This window comes from Euleptes europaea, chromosome 4 (assembly GCF_029931775.1).
Source record: "Euleptes europaea isolate rEulEur1 chromosome 4, rEulEur1.hap1, whole genome shotgun sequence".
In the NCBI taxonomy this organism is placed as follows: domain Eukaryota; kingdom Metazoa; phylum Chordata; class Lepidosauria; order Squamata; family Sphaerodactylidae; genus Euleptes; species Euleptes europaea.
In genome coordinates this window covers 49,005,347-49,022,354 of record NC_079315.1, presented here as the reverse complement: position 1 = coordinate 49,022,354, position 17,008 = coordinate 49,005,347, and the positions used below count along the sequence as shown (strand labels likewise).

Genomic DNA, 17,008 nt, shown 5'->3' with positions numbered 1-17,008 from the left:
CTTAGTTACTACTGATATTCTGATCAAACTGCACATTCTTCATTTTACTATAAGCTCTGTTTTAGGGGTGTTTTAGAGCTCCCCGCCCATCTTGCTGGGAGTCCCGGCAAGGCGGGCAGGGGGACTCCCAGCAAAGTGGGCGGGGAGCTCTTTGTTAAGATCCACCATGCCAAGCTTAGCAGGGTGGATCTGAAGGATGCCCCCCTGCCCGCCTTCCCGGTACTCCCTAGAAGGTGGGCGGGGGTGTTTTAAAGAAATCCACACTGCCAGGCTTGGCAGGGTGGATCTTAACAAAGCCCCCCCCCCCGCCCGCCTTTCTGGAACTCCCGAGAAGGCGGGCAGGGGGTGCTTCAAAGAGATCCACGCTGCCAGGCTTGGCAGGGTGGATCTTAACGAAGCAGGGTGGATCTTAATGGAGCGCATTGTTAAGATCCTCCCTGCCAAGCTTGGCAGGGTGAATCTGAAGGAAGCCCCCCCCCTTGCTGGGACTCCCAAGAAGGCGGGCGGGGGGTGCTTCAAAGAGATTCATGCTGCCATGCTTGGCAGGGTGCGCAGGTTTGTGTTAGCCTATCTCACACATAACATCTCTTTCACAGCAAAGCACAGCAAAGCAGAAGCATTATCTCGCTTTTAGGATGTAAGGTTCCGAGCATTAGCACCAGAGGTGAACCTGCACCCGGACCCATTCCCAGCCAACCTGGAGAGACCTAATTTTGCAGGGAGTATTTAATTCCATCGCATCCTCTACTCTGCACTCATACTCGAGGGCCATTGACAAGGTACTGGCTTTTGATTTGGGTTTAAGTGGAGGCGGTGCCCTGCCTTTTCACAAGACACAATATTGCAGTACCTGGCGGGCATGAGGCAGCAGGGTCTGGAACCTAGGACCATGTCCCTACATATCACCGCCATTTCTTTCTTTAGTAAGGCATATGGCTACACTGATCCCTGTCGGGTTTTTTCCATACTGTGGGTGGTTCAGGGTTGGAAGTGGATGTCACCCCGTCCCCCTGATGCCAGGCGTCCTATAACATTCCCCATCCTCCAGGAGCTGGTGAGTCATCTGCCTACAGTGTACAGCTCAAAATCTGAAACCAGGTTATTCACTGCAGCTTTCATATTGGCCTTTTACAGTGCGTTTTGTTGCAGTGAACTTATCCCTACTTCTGCCCGGGATAACTCTGGCCAGGCCCTGGAGATTGGGGACGTCACAGTCTGCGCATCTTCCCTTACCATCAGGGTGCGGAAATCAAAAACTGATCAAATGGGCCACAGGTCTACCATAGTGCATTGTACATTGGGCTGGCTGCTATGCGAGGTCATCAGGATGGGGCAACGTGCTGGCCTTGGAGAGGCTACTAACCATGAGATGGATTGGCCATCGGGGCATGTGTCAAGAAAACAGTCAAGAAAAACGTTGCACTCTTCGGCCCTCCTGACGCCATGGTTATCCAGCTTGGGGAGAATGATCTGCCGGCTTAGAAAGGAATTGTCTTAACGTTGGCTGCTATAAGAAACCTTGGTGACCTGCATTCGCAGATGCTGCGCACCCGACTGTTCTGGTCACAACTGTTGGAACGTCAAGTGTGGTGCAATATGGATGTGCCAGACAGAGTTGATTTTGCCAGGAAAAAGGTGCGCCAAGCGGTTGGTCACTTCATTGAATTGGTTGGGGGCGAGGTGATACGCCACCCGGACATTTCCTTCAAGCAGTCTGAACTGTATTATCCCGATGGTGTGCACCTGTCTGATTGGGGACAGGACCTGTGGCTCCATGATATTAGGGGCTCTTTCCTTTGTTGGTCACAACAGTAGGAGCTTTGGCAGGAGCAGGGCAGCAGCCCTGCTCTGTGGCGATTGGGACTGATCCAATCTGGGGAAGATGTGCCTGCGTGCCTGCCTTCCCCATTTTAGGGACCCCCATAAGGGTCTTGGGATGGAGTGCATCATGGTTGCCCAGCTCGCAAGCTATTTATTCACTCCCTGGTGGCATAGGCTTCACCCAGAGATCTATGTCCTGGTGGGGCCACCTATACGCTACTCCAGTTGCTGGCCCAACATGCGGGTTGGGCCGTTCTATCAAGCTATCCCTGGATCCGTCCCTATGCTCCGCCAATGCTCCATCTGTTGTCATCAATAAAGCTGTGGCCGTTTGTTTTCCCCAATATATCATTGTCTGTATTTTATTGGTTTACCTTTCCCCGGAGGAACCATTTGCCCATCGGATCACAATAGTTTGGTGTTAAGTGTGAACCAAACCCATATGTCCCTTGCGCACGTGTACATATGACAGTGCAGAAAGATTTGTTAGAGAACCAAGGCGCTGTAGGTGCTGAAGTATTTGAGATTTATTTATTTAGCAGACCAATTCCACAAAAATCTCACCAAGATATACTGATACACGTTATCAGCACTTGTGAGTTATCAGCACATGTGAGCTGTCAGCACTTAATAAGTATCTTCATTCAAATTTGATAGTATTGGGCTAGTTACAGGAAGAACCTTTTGCTTTAGATCTGAGTTGGCATATATTCCACTCTCATCCTGCCACGTGTTGATACCGTGTCTTTTGTAGCCTGCTGTATCAGTAAACTGAGAATGACATTTTCTGTGAATCACAGAGTATCCTCCTAGGTGAGCAGTAACCTGTGGAAAGAAACATTTATTTATTTCTATTTTCCCCTTCCACTTTTTTTGCCAAGAATTGACCCCCCCAAACTGGCTCAAAAGAATCAAAATCTAATATGAATGGTAATCAAAACTCACTACAAAATGTTCCAGGGGCAGGGGATTCTCAGCTGCCTGTATTCAGACACAAGGGGAGAATCAATACCTTCATTTCCCAGTTGCTACCTCACTTCTTTTTGATGGCCTTGTTAAGGTCTCTTGGAAACTGGAGGGAAAGGGGCTCTTAGGTGAAGATGGTTCCAGGCCCAATAGGAAGGGTGGCCAGCTGCATCCTCCCCTCCTGCTTGATGGACTCATTGATGGAAGCTTGGGAGATAGAGTCTGCAGCTAGAAGCAACTAGAGATGTCCATTAAAGCTGCATTCAGATATCAGAAACAAACCACAACTTGTTCGTGATGAGAATGAGCCTGAAACACTTGGGCTTGATGCTTCCTCCCTTCTCCCCTTGCATGCTGTGCCAAAAGTGAAGACTACCAGGTCTAAGACATCACCAATCTAGCAATTTGTTGTGACATCCAAATCAAGCACTTTAATAAACTGGGTGTATTTATGCCAAAAAGCAGGATTCTAAACCATAGTTCAATCCTGAGGGCAAGAAACAAACTCCATTTTGTTAAACTGCCTGTTTCAGACATCAAAATGAACTGTGGTTATATTGAAGGTGTCCTAAACCACTAAGCTCTCAATCTTGGTATGGTGCATAAAGGGGGAGGGCAAGAGAAGGAACTTGTGAGCCAAGGATATCTGGCTCATTTTCATCATTAACTAACTGTGGTTTGTTCATGACATCTAAATGCAGCCATAATATACACAATTTTCTCTTCCAACAAAAATATGTCACTACACTAAATGGCCCAGATTCAGGGGTATACTAAGATTAGATGCAGCAGGTTTGTCCACAAACAATAGGCTTCTACTTTTTTCCTGTGCTACAGCACATTTACTTACTGGTTTTACATTTAATTAGAAAATTCAGGTTTGCTCCTATCAACTACAACAAGGCAATATCTTGCTAGGTTTCAAAAGGCCCTTGGATGGGGCCCAAACTGGCAGTGGTCACTTGGCACACAAGGGTTTTGAAGCTCTCCCCTACCAGTGGCAACAGGGGACGATGTGTGGCTCCTACCCCTTACAACTGTAAAATTGCTGCTATAGCCTAGAGCTTGAGAGCAGCTTTAACTATAAAACCACCTCTCATAAAAAGATCTGCCAAGTCTGAGACTCCCTCATAAAATGTATAAAATAATTGTAGTTCTGTGGCAAAACAAAGGCTTTTCTGTTTTCTCGGTGGAGAATTCATGCCTCATTTTTCATTTGTTACAAAAAGCACTGAAGGGTAATTACTCTATATACTAGTATAACACACTGTTTCTTGTTTTTAAATATCTAGTTTGGATCTTATGTTTTAATAGAACAGATACATGTAATTCTTATGGAAAACATAAACCGTATATGATTGTATTCTAAAGACCACGGAGTGAGACACATTTCACATATTAATTTGAATCTGAAACAAAGAGCTACATCTATAGCTACAGGGATGCAATGCTGTGGTGATCAATGAGATCAAAATGTCCAGAGTATTCATAATATGTGTGGGAGATCTTTCATCAAGATAGCTGAATGGTTGTGTGTGCATTTGTATAAATACTTTCTTTTATGGGCTGCCACAGTTACAAAAATATCTGACCGTGATTCTTATTCTGCTGAAATCCCTGGTGCATAAAGTAAGGAACCCAGATCAAATCTTTATGCATCAGCACACTGTCCTTCCTCATGTACACATTCCATTTTACTGCATCTCACACATACTCATAATGGCATATTTTTATAGCATACCATGCACACACAGTGATCTCTCAATTGCCCTGTAATAAGTGCAAGTTCAAATGCTATGATTTTTTTCTCTCAAATATCTGCATTGTAAGCTTATATTTCTTAAACCTTTTAAAGATAAAAATCGTGTTGCTCCAACTTTTCTCAAAGGCTTGGCTCCTGTACTTCCCTGTCACTTGCACAGCACAGCCATGCTTAAGAAGAAAGCGCCTGGTGTGGAAGAATGTGCTGTGTACAAGAAAACCATACTGAGCAAGCAGAAGAAAGTATAGGTTTCAAGCCATTGTCTAAATCTGCTAAATTGCTTAGCAATAATTAAAAACTGGACGTCTTAGGTCCAGTCTACATGTAACAATAGCTTGGCAGAGGTACTTGAAAGCACCTTTGTGCAGCAGCTGCTACATCATATCTGTCATATGCAAACATTGCAGAAAAGCCCCTTTGTATTCCCATGCACTTACATATGGAGTGTAGTCATATGGTGGAACATAGTCTCTTCGGTAAACTGTGTCTAGAAACCTGTAAAACATTATATACAGTTTTGCTTGTTTGGTTGTTTGTTTTTGCTGGTGACAGTATTAATAAATTAATATTATACATTATATATAGCAGGGCTAGTTTTATTTATTACATTTTTTATCTGAGAACATACTGAAAAATAATTTGAAAACTATAATTAAATCTAATCTATTTGTTGTTCAACAAGCAAGAGAGCTACGTGGCCAAAGAAATTGTAAACATTATTTTCTAAAATTCTTCACAAAGCAGTCTGAAATGTTATTACATTTTACAGAATTTGTTCTTTGCTTTTCTGGACTTGGCCCTACTGCTCCTCCAATCAAAAAGTTAATTTTCAGCCACCTTTGGTTTATTTAAAATATTTAAACAGAGTTGCACTTACCTGTAGCTGTTGTTCATCAAGTGGTCTTCTGTCCAGGCACACATGGGACTGTGCACATGCAGGCCAGCCATGAAGAAAGATTTTTCTACCTTCTAGAACTATCGGCTCGACAGAGCCTCCTCCTAGCCCAGTGTGGTTTTCCCGCCTAGTCACCTGACCAAGGGGGAGGGAGTGTTCTTCCCTCAGTTTTCCTACCTGCCACCATGAAGAAACAATCGACCAAACTAAGCCAGATTCCCACAGCGGGGCAGGAGGGAGGGATGTGTACCTGCATAGAAGACCATTTGATGAACAAAAGTTACAGGTATGTGCAACTCTGTTTTTCATCTTTGCATCTTCTGTGCAGTCCCACATGGTAGAGTAGCAAACTTCCTTACCAAAAAGGTGAGTGTGAGATCTCTCAGCAAAATAGCACTGCTCTCCTCACAGTTGCTTCCTTTCCAGAGTCCACTTCCATTGAATAATGTTTGATGAACGTTGACAGAGTAGACCATGTCGCTGCCATACAGATTTCCCGGAGGTTGATCCTGGAGTGGAAGGTGGGGGAAGCAGCCTGCAGTACTGGTGGAATGGACTTTGACTTGAAGAGGACACTCTATCTTTGCCTTTTCATATGCCAATGAAAACATGATCCATCTAGAAAGCATCTAAGATATACCCCTGCCTTTGTTCGCTCCTTTAAAACACAGGAAAATATTATCCTGTACCCTGAAATCTGCCATCCTACTCAAATAAAACAAGAGAGCTCGTGTAACATCTAATGTGTGTGATGTTTTTTCTGCATTTGACTCAGAGTTGGGAAAAAACACAGGCAACACAATGTCCTGGGATAAATGGAAAGATGACACAACTTTACGTAGAAAGGTCAGGCTGGGACAAAGGACCACTCTGTCCTTGTGGAACTTAGTGAAAGGAGCGTCATAACGAAGAGCTGTGAGATCGCTCACTCTCCTGGCCGATGTAATTGTGACTAGAAATGCCATCTTGTAGGACACGGGAGAAATGTCACATGATGCCACTGGCTCAAATGGGGGCCCCATTAGCTGAGTCAGAACTAGAACAAGACTCCACTGGGATGCAGGCATCGATACTGGTGGGTAGGCATTGTTCAAACCTTTCAAAAACCTTTCTGAGTGTGGATTAGAAAATAGTGACTTCGAGTCAATTCCTACATGGAAAGCCGATAATGTGGCCAAGTGCATTTTAATAGAATAATTGGTAAGACCAAGGTCCTTTAATTGTAACAAAAATTCAAACACTTCAGGCAACAAACATCATTCAGGAACTAGCCTTGCCATGTGGCACTTTGAAAACGTTTGCCATTTGGCATTGTAGGATTTCTGAGTAGATGGTTTATGGGATGACAGCAAAATGTCTGCTACCCTGTCCAACCACTGGTTCATTGGTGGATTCTCCAAGCTGCCAGGTATAATGATGTGATATCATCAGGAAACCTCTGATCAGCAGGTCTTCGTGAGGTGGAAAAATTAATAGATGAACTACAAATAATGTAAATAAATAATGTAAATAAATAAACAAAACACTGGCATAATCACCAAACAAACGTTTTCTGCTTTTGTGAATACTAACATCGTAAAATGATCTGGGGAGTGACGTGGCAATGCAGATCCAGCACCTATTTCAGGAAGGCCCGTCTCCCTGCAAATAAAGAGACAGTTTTCAGACGATAAGCAACAAACCAAGAACAAGTTCAACTGACTTTAGTAACATTTTAAAAATAATTAACCTAACTCCTATTACTAGCCATGGAAAAAAGTATCAGGGGTCATTAGATCAATCATAAATATGCATCAGAAGCAAGAGTGTTTATCTTCATGACATTTTCATTTTACAACATTTTACAGCTTCATTTTGACACAGCTGACAGCACTACTAGGGCTATCATACAATATATTTGTGAATGGTCACCACTGCTCTCTACTGGTTGGAGCGTAACAAAGTGGTTCTAAAAGGTATTCATTTCTAACTTTGCTGCTTAGCAACAAGCAAAGCAATCCTCATTCTGACAAACATCTACAGTATAGAGTACAATCTATCTCAAAAGCATGGAGGAGTCAATATGTCATATTTACTGGAAGATGCCATTTATTCTATCCAATTCCTATCTGGTACTCTTTGGGTAAATTGCCAACTCTACCACAGAAATGCTGGAACCAGCGTAGGAATTCTTGGAATCCAATAATAATCATATTCAATATTTTTGAACATGAGTAGTGGAACATATAAAGAAATAAGAGAAGGAATAAGGTATTTTAGTACATCCTATAAAACAGCATTATTTGAATGCTGCATATAGATTCAGAAGCATTCAGAAATACCTGCTAATAACTGCTTCTTCAAAACTATCTTCATCCAACAAGGGCTTCTTAATATTCAATTCCTGATATTCTTTAACTCTAAAGGGCTGTGACATATAATCTTGATATGTGGTTATCCATTTCTAAAAAATAAGTATTTTGGAGAAGGGAACAAAGTTTACAAATACAATAGCAGTCAGCTGATTATTATGTGTGATGTACAATTATTTGTTTCCTGTATTGTTTTAAAAACTAGTTCCAGGCCCATTAATTTGCACTGGTAAGGAGTGTTTTCTTGGAAGGGAAGTTCTCTCCTTTCCCATTTTCCTTCTCCTGACTCTTCTCTCTCCCATGCTCAGCCCTACCCCACTGTATCCTCACTGTTCCTTCCCTCACTACTCCAATGCTTTGTCATTCTACTAACCACCACAGCGTTTTCAGCCTAGCAAACTGAGGGCAGTGGTACACCTGGAAAGCAGGCTTGGTGCTATACATTTTTGCCCGCTGCCAAAGAACCTGGATGGAAGGGTAAGCAGATGCAGAATTTTTCTCCCACCTCCTTGGCCTCATTTACATTATTGATGCCACTGCCAGAAGCAAAGTTTGCTAGATAAGGACTACAACTGTTCCCAGAAATTAACAAATTGGCACCAGAAGTACTGGGAATACATCACTCCTCCAGCTTCTGGGAAAGCCACAGAACATAGGGAAGTCAACACAAGTCTGCTGCTTCCCTCTTCTTTCCCAAATTGGTTCATTGCCTTCAGTTCCTTGGACATGTACTGACCATAAGAATAGAGCATGGAAGAGTGAGCAGGCTATTTTATATATAAATACTTTTTTAAAAAGCGCTGTGCATAGATCCATGTTCAAGTTTGTACTTATAAGGCTGAATATATATTATTCTTTTGTTTCATCTACATGGACAACAAACATTTACACTAGTGGCATATGTTTGCATCAATATTGTAACACTTAACCTAATGTAATCCTAAATCTTAAAACTGGATTTGGGATTCACCAAAGAAACATTATTAAGGCATTTGGATTAAGCAGATCTCATTAACATCAAGTAAATGCCCCAGAACATGGCCCTAAGAAGTAAGGTAGCTTTAACTTTCCAATTTTTTTTTTACAAACTGGTGATCAGGTGGTAAATATAGCCCTGCTTCTCACCTATTCCTCTCCCTATCCCTCTGCTGTACTTCGCAGAGCTGGTGTACACTATACATGGAACACAATTAGTACTCAACTAACATTCAATAGCTCTTGGCTGAGTATATGCATTATCTCCATATAAAATTAATTGTATTTAGAATGAAAGCAAGGGATATGAAAGTTGTGGAGATTAATTTCTGATGGCTCATTCACACATTACTGGATGATACAGTTGACAAGTGATGACCATGCATGTAATGATATGTATCACAAAATGCAGTGCTGGTTCTAGGTTTTGACGGACCCTTGACAGAGAGTGCTCAGGCATCTCCTCTCCTCCTCTTATGCCCACCACCAGTAGCCCTACTCACACCTGCCTTCCTGCCCTCACCCATGTATCCCCACCTGCCTATGCATCCTTCTCTGCCTGCTTATGACCCCTCTCACAGCCACCTGCGTGCCCTTTCCTCAAGGGCAGTAGGAAGGGGTGTGTGGCTGGGAGTGCTACTGCACACTCTTCCTTAGCAGTTGTGGGAAGCCCAGGTAGCTAGGAGCACTGGAGGTGGAGAGCTTGTAAGCAAGTGGATGAAGGAAGGGTATTAAGTCAGATGGCAGAGGAGGTTTGTGGTCAGGAGCTGGCGGCAGCAGGCCCTGCCAGAAGCCCAGGCCCCTGGCAAATGCCCCATTTCATGAATGGAATCTGCTGATGAGAACAAGTGTAGCTTAATATCTCTATGCTGATATAAGAATCAGCATGCCCAGCCCTGCCCTGCCCTGGATGGCCCAGGCTTGCCTGGCTAGCCTGATCTCGTCAGATCTCAGAAGCTAAGCAAGGTCAGCCCTGGTTAGTATGGGGGACCACCAAGGAATACCAGGGTTGCTGTGCAGAGGAAGACACTGGCAAACCACCTCTGTTAGTCTCTTGCCATGAAAACCCCAAAAGGGGTCGCCATAAGTCAGCTGCGACTTGACGGCACTTTACACACACACACACACACACACACACACATGCCCAGCCCTATACTGTTCACTGCTGTCCCTGACCCCATCACCTGATCATCCCAGATAACAATGGTACCAGTCCCCCTCTCCCACCCCGTGGCCTAGCAAACACCTCTTCCCTCTTCCCAGGTGAGCTGCAGTAGCTTTACCATGTCTTAGCCAGGAACAGAAAAGCCCTTTAAAGGGCTAAATGGGGGGGGGGGGGATACAGTCTTTGCTCCATCCCTCTCCAGATTTGCTGAGATTGGGCATCTGTATGGACATTCTTCCTGCAGTCAGCCCACAGCTTCTCCTTTGAATTGAAGGTTTGCCTTTGAGATATTTTAAAGGAGAAAGTCCCGAGAGCTCTAGAAGTATAATATGCATACTGTTTTATTTATACTTATAAAGGCATTTAGATGCTGGAAGGAACGGCACTGCTTTACCTTTGATAGCTGTATAGAGAGTGAATTTAGGTAGAAGCAGCTTGTTTAAGTATTGCCAGAAGGAAAAGAGTTGAAATATCTTTTACATGAACCTTAATCTCAGTTAAACCTGAACATCCTAATACCCTGTTGAATTCAGTGAACACTCTGCACTCTTCTGAGCGCTCTGCACTACCCAGCCCAAACTGTAAGTTAAATACTGTCCAGTCAAAAATAATTAGTACTATTCCTTTCCTTTTCCTTTTATCCCTTAGAAGCTCCTTGATCAATTGATCTTGAGCAGCATATATCTAGCGTTGGAGGGATATAAGGAATTAGTACTCTTAGTACTATCACTTGAAACATAGGGATATTAGTGATTTTCTAGTCTTGGATCCTATCAAGCTAATAATATTTCTAAGAACAATTTGACCAATACTATATCCTGTTTAAGAATGACTGCCAGTGCCATCTCTGATATATCTAGGATGGCAACTAAATCCTATGCTGAAGTTTCCTGAAGGTATGCCAGCATATACAGGAGATATGCCAGCATGACTGGAGGACCTCATAACACAGGACCTAATAACAGCCATAGCATTGAGGGCTCGTTTACCTGCTTGTACTTCAACATGATATGCAATAATTTGTCAACATTATCTATCTGTTGTTTACAAAATGCACACACATACACACACAAATGATACAAATCTGTCATAAAGAAAACATTCAGAAAACAGTTGTCAAAAAGGGCAAGAGTCCAGTAGCACCTTAAAGACTAACAAAAATATTTTCTGGTAGGGTATGAGCTTTCGTGAGCCACAGATGTTCTGAAGAAGTGAGCTGTGGCTCACCAAAGCTCATACCCTACCAGAAAATATTTTTGTTAGTCTTTAAGGTGCTACTGGACTCTTGCCCTTTTTGACTACTGCAAACAGACTAACACGGCTACCCACTGAGAAAACAGTTGGACAGCATTTCTATTTCCCAGAATGCTTTCTTGCTGACAGGAAAACAGACATTTTTTTTTTTAATGTTCAAATGAGGCTCCAAGTGAAATGGCTGAATCTTATCAGGATGTTTTTCTTAAAATCTGACTAAAGACCCACAATTTGTCAGCCATTACAGGGATTAGTCATTTTAGTAAAACAAAGAGATTGTAATTCCAGATAGCTTGTCATCAAGGCAGCTGAGAATGGTCACTGTGCTCAGTTCGAATACATTTAAGTTTTACAGAGGAATGTCACAGCCTATATTTCTTGCATCCCATGGCCTTTTGAACCCCACTTTCTTAATTTTCCCCTCTAACGATTTAGCATTAGTGTGCAACTCAGAATATCCTTTATTTATTTGATCTCTAATCAATGAAAGGCTATATACCAATAAATCTGTTAGTTTTTAAGATGTCAGAGAATAATTGTTTGGTTGTGATGCAAAGAACCAATATGTTCACCTCCAAAGGAACTAGTTTTAGCTGGATTAGAGACGATGTTAAAAAAACAACACAAATATAACATAGGCTCTTGTAGGTTATCCGGGCTGTTTGACAGTGGTCTTGGTATTTTCTTTCCTGACATTTCGCCAGCAGCTGTGGCAGTGTCATGAGTCAGCCTGCAGAGACCTCCTCTGACGAAGAGGAAGTAGAGGCCAGAATAGAGGATCAGCCAAAGTCAGGAGATGACTCGCCATGCCTGTAGCCTGCCAGCTCAAGGACTCCAGTTGGACCTGACACCTTGCAACATGCAGTGTCTCCAGAGGCCTCGCCAAGGCCACTGGAGCAGAAAAGAAAACAGGTTCGTCTGGCAATGCAGCAGAGACGGCAGAGTGCTAGACTGAAGGCTTTACACGGGAACCTCCCCAGTAGCAGTGATGAGGAAGAGCAGGGCTGAAGCACCACCTGTGAACTCAGCCTCATCAGCATCAGCTGGCTCTGCTACAGCAGCAGGGGAAGGGATTTAAGCCATCAGTTAGGCTTGGCTGTTGTGCAAGCAACTTGTCACCAACCTCCTGGTGTACCAGCCTTGTTTCCCTGCTATCCTTTGGATTCCTGGTATCCTGACTTCTTGGACTGGCTCTGACTAACACCTCTCTGCAGGCTGACTCATGACAGGGACACTCATCCTTTCTTCAAGTCAAATATATAAATTTATGTCGGTACGTCTCTGGAGAGATCTCATAACGGTTGAGTATGGTGGCTTTAAGCCGGTTGTAGTTGGTCCCCTACGTCTTCAGTAAGGCCTTGAAGGCAACTTGTGCAGGGCCAATCAGATATGGTCCCAACACACAAGTCCATCTGTCCTGGGGCCACCTGGAGGCCTCGGCCATCCTTCTGAAGGCCTCCAAAAATCTCTCAATCTCGTTGTCAGGGCCCAGCTTAGTCAAGGGTATGGCTGGTAACCTGTTTGCTCGTACTGCCCCAAATCCAGTCCCAGTGGGGTTAGAGGTCTGACTGGCCTCTAGAGCTTGCTGGAACCATTGCAGCATGGTAGCCTGGGTCTCTTGCAGTTGGCGGGCTAGATCTCTGAATAATCACTCATCTCGTTCTGCTAGCCACTGACCAAACTTTCTTTTTCGTTTTTTCTCTCTCTCTCTCTCTCTCTCTCTCTCTCTCTCTCTCTCTCTCTCTCTCTCTCTCTCTCTCTCTCTCTCTCTCTCTCTCTCTCTCTCTCTCTCCCCCCCCCCGTTGCCAGTCACTCTCCCGCCCTCCTCCTCCTCAACCTTAGCCTTCCACCACTTTTATGGGAGAAGCTCTCCCTCCCCCTGTCCTGGCCCCATCTCCCTGAGGTTTGAAAGGGGCCCATCATTCCCTGTGAGCCTGCCCCCTCCCTGCCTTCCTGCCAGCCATGAAAAAACCTTGCTGTGGGTGCCGCCCTGCTTCCTGCAGGCCTCTTTCCTGGGTCTCGTCAGTGGGGCTCTGGGAGAGGGCTTCTGCCCTCGCTGCAGCCTGCTGTGTCTTCCTGGCTCCTCTTTGGATGTCTCCGCTCCCCCAACACCATCTTCTCCCGCAGGTGGGTCTTGGTGCTGGCCAAGCTGCACATCAGCTTGTATGGGCTATGGGCGGGGCACTGAGTCCGAGCCGGCCAGGCCTGAGTCCCATGGCTTGGGACACAGGTGCAATATTTTTCCCAAGCTGAATAATTTGTTGAAGAGAATTGTTAGTCCAATAGCAGTCTGGATTGAATTCCTATGCAATTGCAATTAAACATTCACATATTAACAATGCTGATACCGTTTTGCTATTCTGGAAAATCATACTGTTTGCTTATTAAACTAGTGCTCCAATGAAACAGGATACATGTGAGGTCACACATGCATATATAAGCAGATATGTTCCTATAAATAGCCTGAATGGGAGAAGACACACTGGGAACCAAGTAAGCTGCTCTTAGGTCTTCAGGGGAAGAGCAGGATATAAGATACATAATAAGAATACTCTTGTGGCTTTTTCTACAGTAATTATAACAGCAACCCAAGAACACAACAACAAAGTTAAATCTTGTATGCATTTTATGCTCAGGAACTAGGATAAAAATTTAAAAAGTGAATAATTTATTTTACCAATACAAATTTAATATATTTACTAGAGACCCTGTGGCATGTTAAACACTAACCCTCATACAGGGCACTTTCACATATGCTGAATAATGCACTTCCAATCCATTTTCAATGCACTTTGACAATCGTTTGAAAGAGAATTTTGGCATTTCACACAGTAAAATCCTGCTTCAAAGTGCATTGAAAGTGGATTGAAAGTCCATTATTCGGCATGTGTGAAAGTGCCCTCAGATATTATGATGATTTCAGCCTTGGGATGATAGTGCTTGCTTCATCAGATGTATGAAGCCAAACAGAGAAGGTAGAGAATATACATATTATTTTCAAATGCTATACACAAAAGGAAAAATTAAATTTACAAAAGGGCAAGACAAAGATCACAGAAATTCAAAGAGTAGGACTTGCTGATTAGGATAGCCAAAAACAAAGCTGTGAGATTTCTTTAATAGCTTACAGAAACTGAAGACTGCAATTTTATATATATTTACTGGGAAGTAAGTTCCACAGAACTCAGTGGAAATTTGCTGCTCAGTAAACAAGCACTAGAGTGGCTTATATTTATTTTCATCACACAGATACTTTGATGAAATATTATGAACAAGCTCTGTGTAGGCTGATAGACTCTAAGAAGGTGTGTATAGTTTGGAATGAGAGTAAGTTTAAACATCCTATTAGCCGAGTACAAGCCCCTTGCATGAGCTCAAGCAGCACAAGATATCAGCTTTTACTTTCTTTGCTAACGAACAGAGATGTGTTCTTTTAACTTCTGGAAGTGATTTATTTGTAGACTTTTAGTTTACCTCTCTGCAACTTTGTTTATCTTTCAATGAACCCCATGAGAGATTGGAACCCATATCCTCATTAAGTACAAGTGAGGGACCTACTAGGACTTGTGGGATCTCAATTTTCCCTCCCCTATTTCTTCTTTTCCTGTCCCCATAGCCTCTCTCCATTTCCTCCTTCCTTCTCTTCTTCTAGCCTATCAGGTAACCTAACTTTACCTGTCCCACTGTCTTCAGCTTCCCCTCCTTCCTTCCCCCAGGCATCCTCCGCCTGGGAAAACCATGGCCCAGTTGCACAGTGCCAGATGCTGGGCTGGCAGTGGGGGCACTTTCCTCTGTATCCCACACCCCCACACTTTTTTCTCTTTTTCTCCTTCTAGAAACCCCAAAATCCTCACATTTGTCTGTTTCCTTCTCTCCTTCCCGCCCCCCAAACAAACTACCTTTTATCTGCTCCCCATGTTCAACTATATCTATTTACTTCATCTATATCCCACCTTACTCCACAATGGTGACTTAAAGCAGCTAACATCATTCTTCTCCCCTCCTTTGTAACCTCACAATAACCTCATAGGTAGATTGGGCTGAGAAATATGTAACTGGCTCAAGGTCACTCAGTGAGCTTCCACAGCAGAGTGTGGATTCAAATCTGGGTTTCCCAGACCTAGTCTTAAACACTAACTGCTACACCCCGCTGACTTTCACGTTATGGCTGCTGATGAACAGGAGCAAGCAGCCAGGCCTATCCCCATGTCAAAGGACAAAACAGGCCTGGAAAGGGCTCTGCCCTCTCCCCATTCTACTGTCAGAAACCAAAACTTGAAGGCTGGCAATATTGTTGTGGTTGCCTAGTAAGCCCCACAATGGCAACTGCAGAGGCTGTCCATTTCTTAAAGGTAGAGGAGTTGTTTTTATTATTTGGGTGGGTTAAACCCCGCCCAATATATTTTAAAAAAGATTTAATATTTTTTCCTGAAAACTTGGGGCTTTCTCAGGTTTGTAGAAAGATTTGTCTATTCATGGTTCTAGTCTTCAAATTTAAATACCTACAGATAGGGCTACGTTGATAACAACCGTGTCCATTCCAGTCCTTACATATGGACTCATTGGGGATTATTTACTACAAAACCTATGTGCCACAACTCCTACACTCCCCTACCCCACCCCCATTTCCCCCTGTAATTGTGGTTTTAAAATGTTCGTGTGAAATTTTAATTTCATATTCTGAATATAAAGATGTGAGATCTGACTCACAAAACTTTACACTGAAATAAGCTTGGTTAGTGTTAAAGGTGCCACTTGCTTTCTGTTTTCTGTCACATGCATGTGACAGAAGAGATTCTTACCTTATTTATGGTACCAAGTCTCCAATAGGTAGAGCGACATAAATTTTTACAGCCCAAAGGAATTTCATGTATGTCATAATCCTTTGGTTCAGCCTCTCTGCTTTGGTGCCTTTAAAAAAGGAGGTAGATAGCTGAAATTAAGCAATTATGGGCATTTCTATAAGACATTTGTAACAATCACACCAAAACATACCATCATCTATGGTCATATTTTTAATTCTGGGAGGTACTGTGAACTTTTTCAAAATACAGCTTGAAAAGCATTTTGTCCAGAGACTCTGGCAAGACACAACACCTGCTTCAAAGAAACCAAAATGGAAAAATCAGCTATCAATAATACCCATGCCCCGATAAAACCTGAATAAATGTAGTATTCTATATAAAAACAGTATAGTCGATGGTATTTTAAATCTCATGTGGAAATAAGCAAAATAGTCCAGCCTTCACATTCCCAGGCAAAGTTCCAAATCAAAGAAACTTGTGAATATATTTTGGACTGAAAAGGAGAAAACTAGAGCTAGGGGAACTTGTGCGGCGCCAGCTCCCTCTTGCCAGCAGCAGACAGACGAGTCAACGATTCCTTTTACTTACCAGCGGTGCACAAACGTGGGTCTCCCATAGTAGGCACAGTTGGAGCGCAAAGTCAACGCTCCCTTGCGCTGCATCACATCTGGGGGGCCTAATTCCATTTTCAAACATTTGTTTTTTTAATCGCAACTCTAGGGGCCTTCGTTCCACCTCGTCCGAGATCCCTCGGTATGAAGCTGGAAACAGCCATAGGGAAGAAGCAGCAACAGACGGTTTACATCGTTTTACATGCCGACACACTCCAAACTCCCCCCCTCCGCACTCAGTAAATACTAATAAAACGATTCCTCCAAACTTCCAAACCCTTCACGATCTAACTCTCGTTGACAGATAGGACGTATCAGGCAACCGTACGCACTCGTTTCCATAGTAACCATAAAAACTGCCAAGAGAACGAAAACTCAGAAATCATTCCGCTCCAAGGCCGGA

At 43.4% G+C, this 17,008-nt stretch overlaps 1 protein-coding gene across 1 annotated transcript; it reads right to left on the bottom strand.

The window, feature by feature from the left end:
- Window positions 1-2,448: 2,448 nt before the first annotated feature.
- CFAP95 (cilia and flagella associated protein 95) lies at window positions 2,449-16,693 on the bottom strand. Its single transcript, XM_056848828.1, has 6 exons — window positions 16,583-16,693; window positions 15,992-16,100; window positions 7,766-7,887; window positions 7,017-7,085; window positions 4,987-5,044; window positions 2,449-2,646 (listed from the first exon to the last, which is right to left on the bottom strand). The coding sequence occupies exons 1-6, from the start codon at window positions 16,678-16,680 to the stop codon at window positions 2,449-2,451; spliced, it is 654 nt and encodes a 217-aa protein (XP_056704806.1). The 5' UTR covers window positions 16,681-16,693.
- Between the last annotated feature and the right edge of the window lie 315 nt (window positions 16,694-17,008).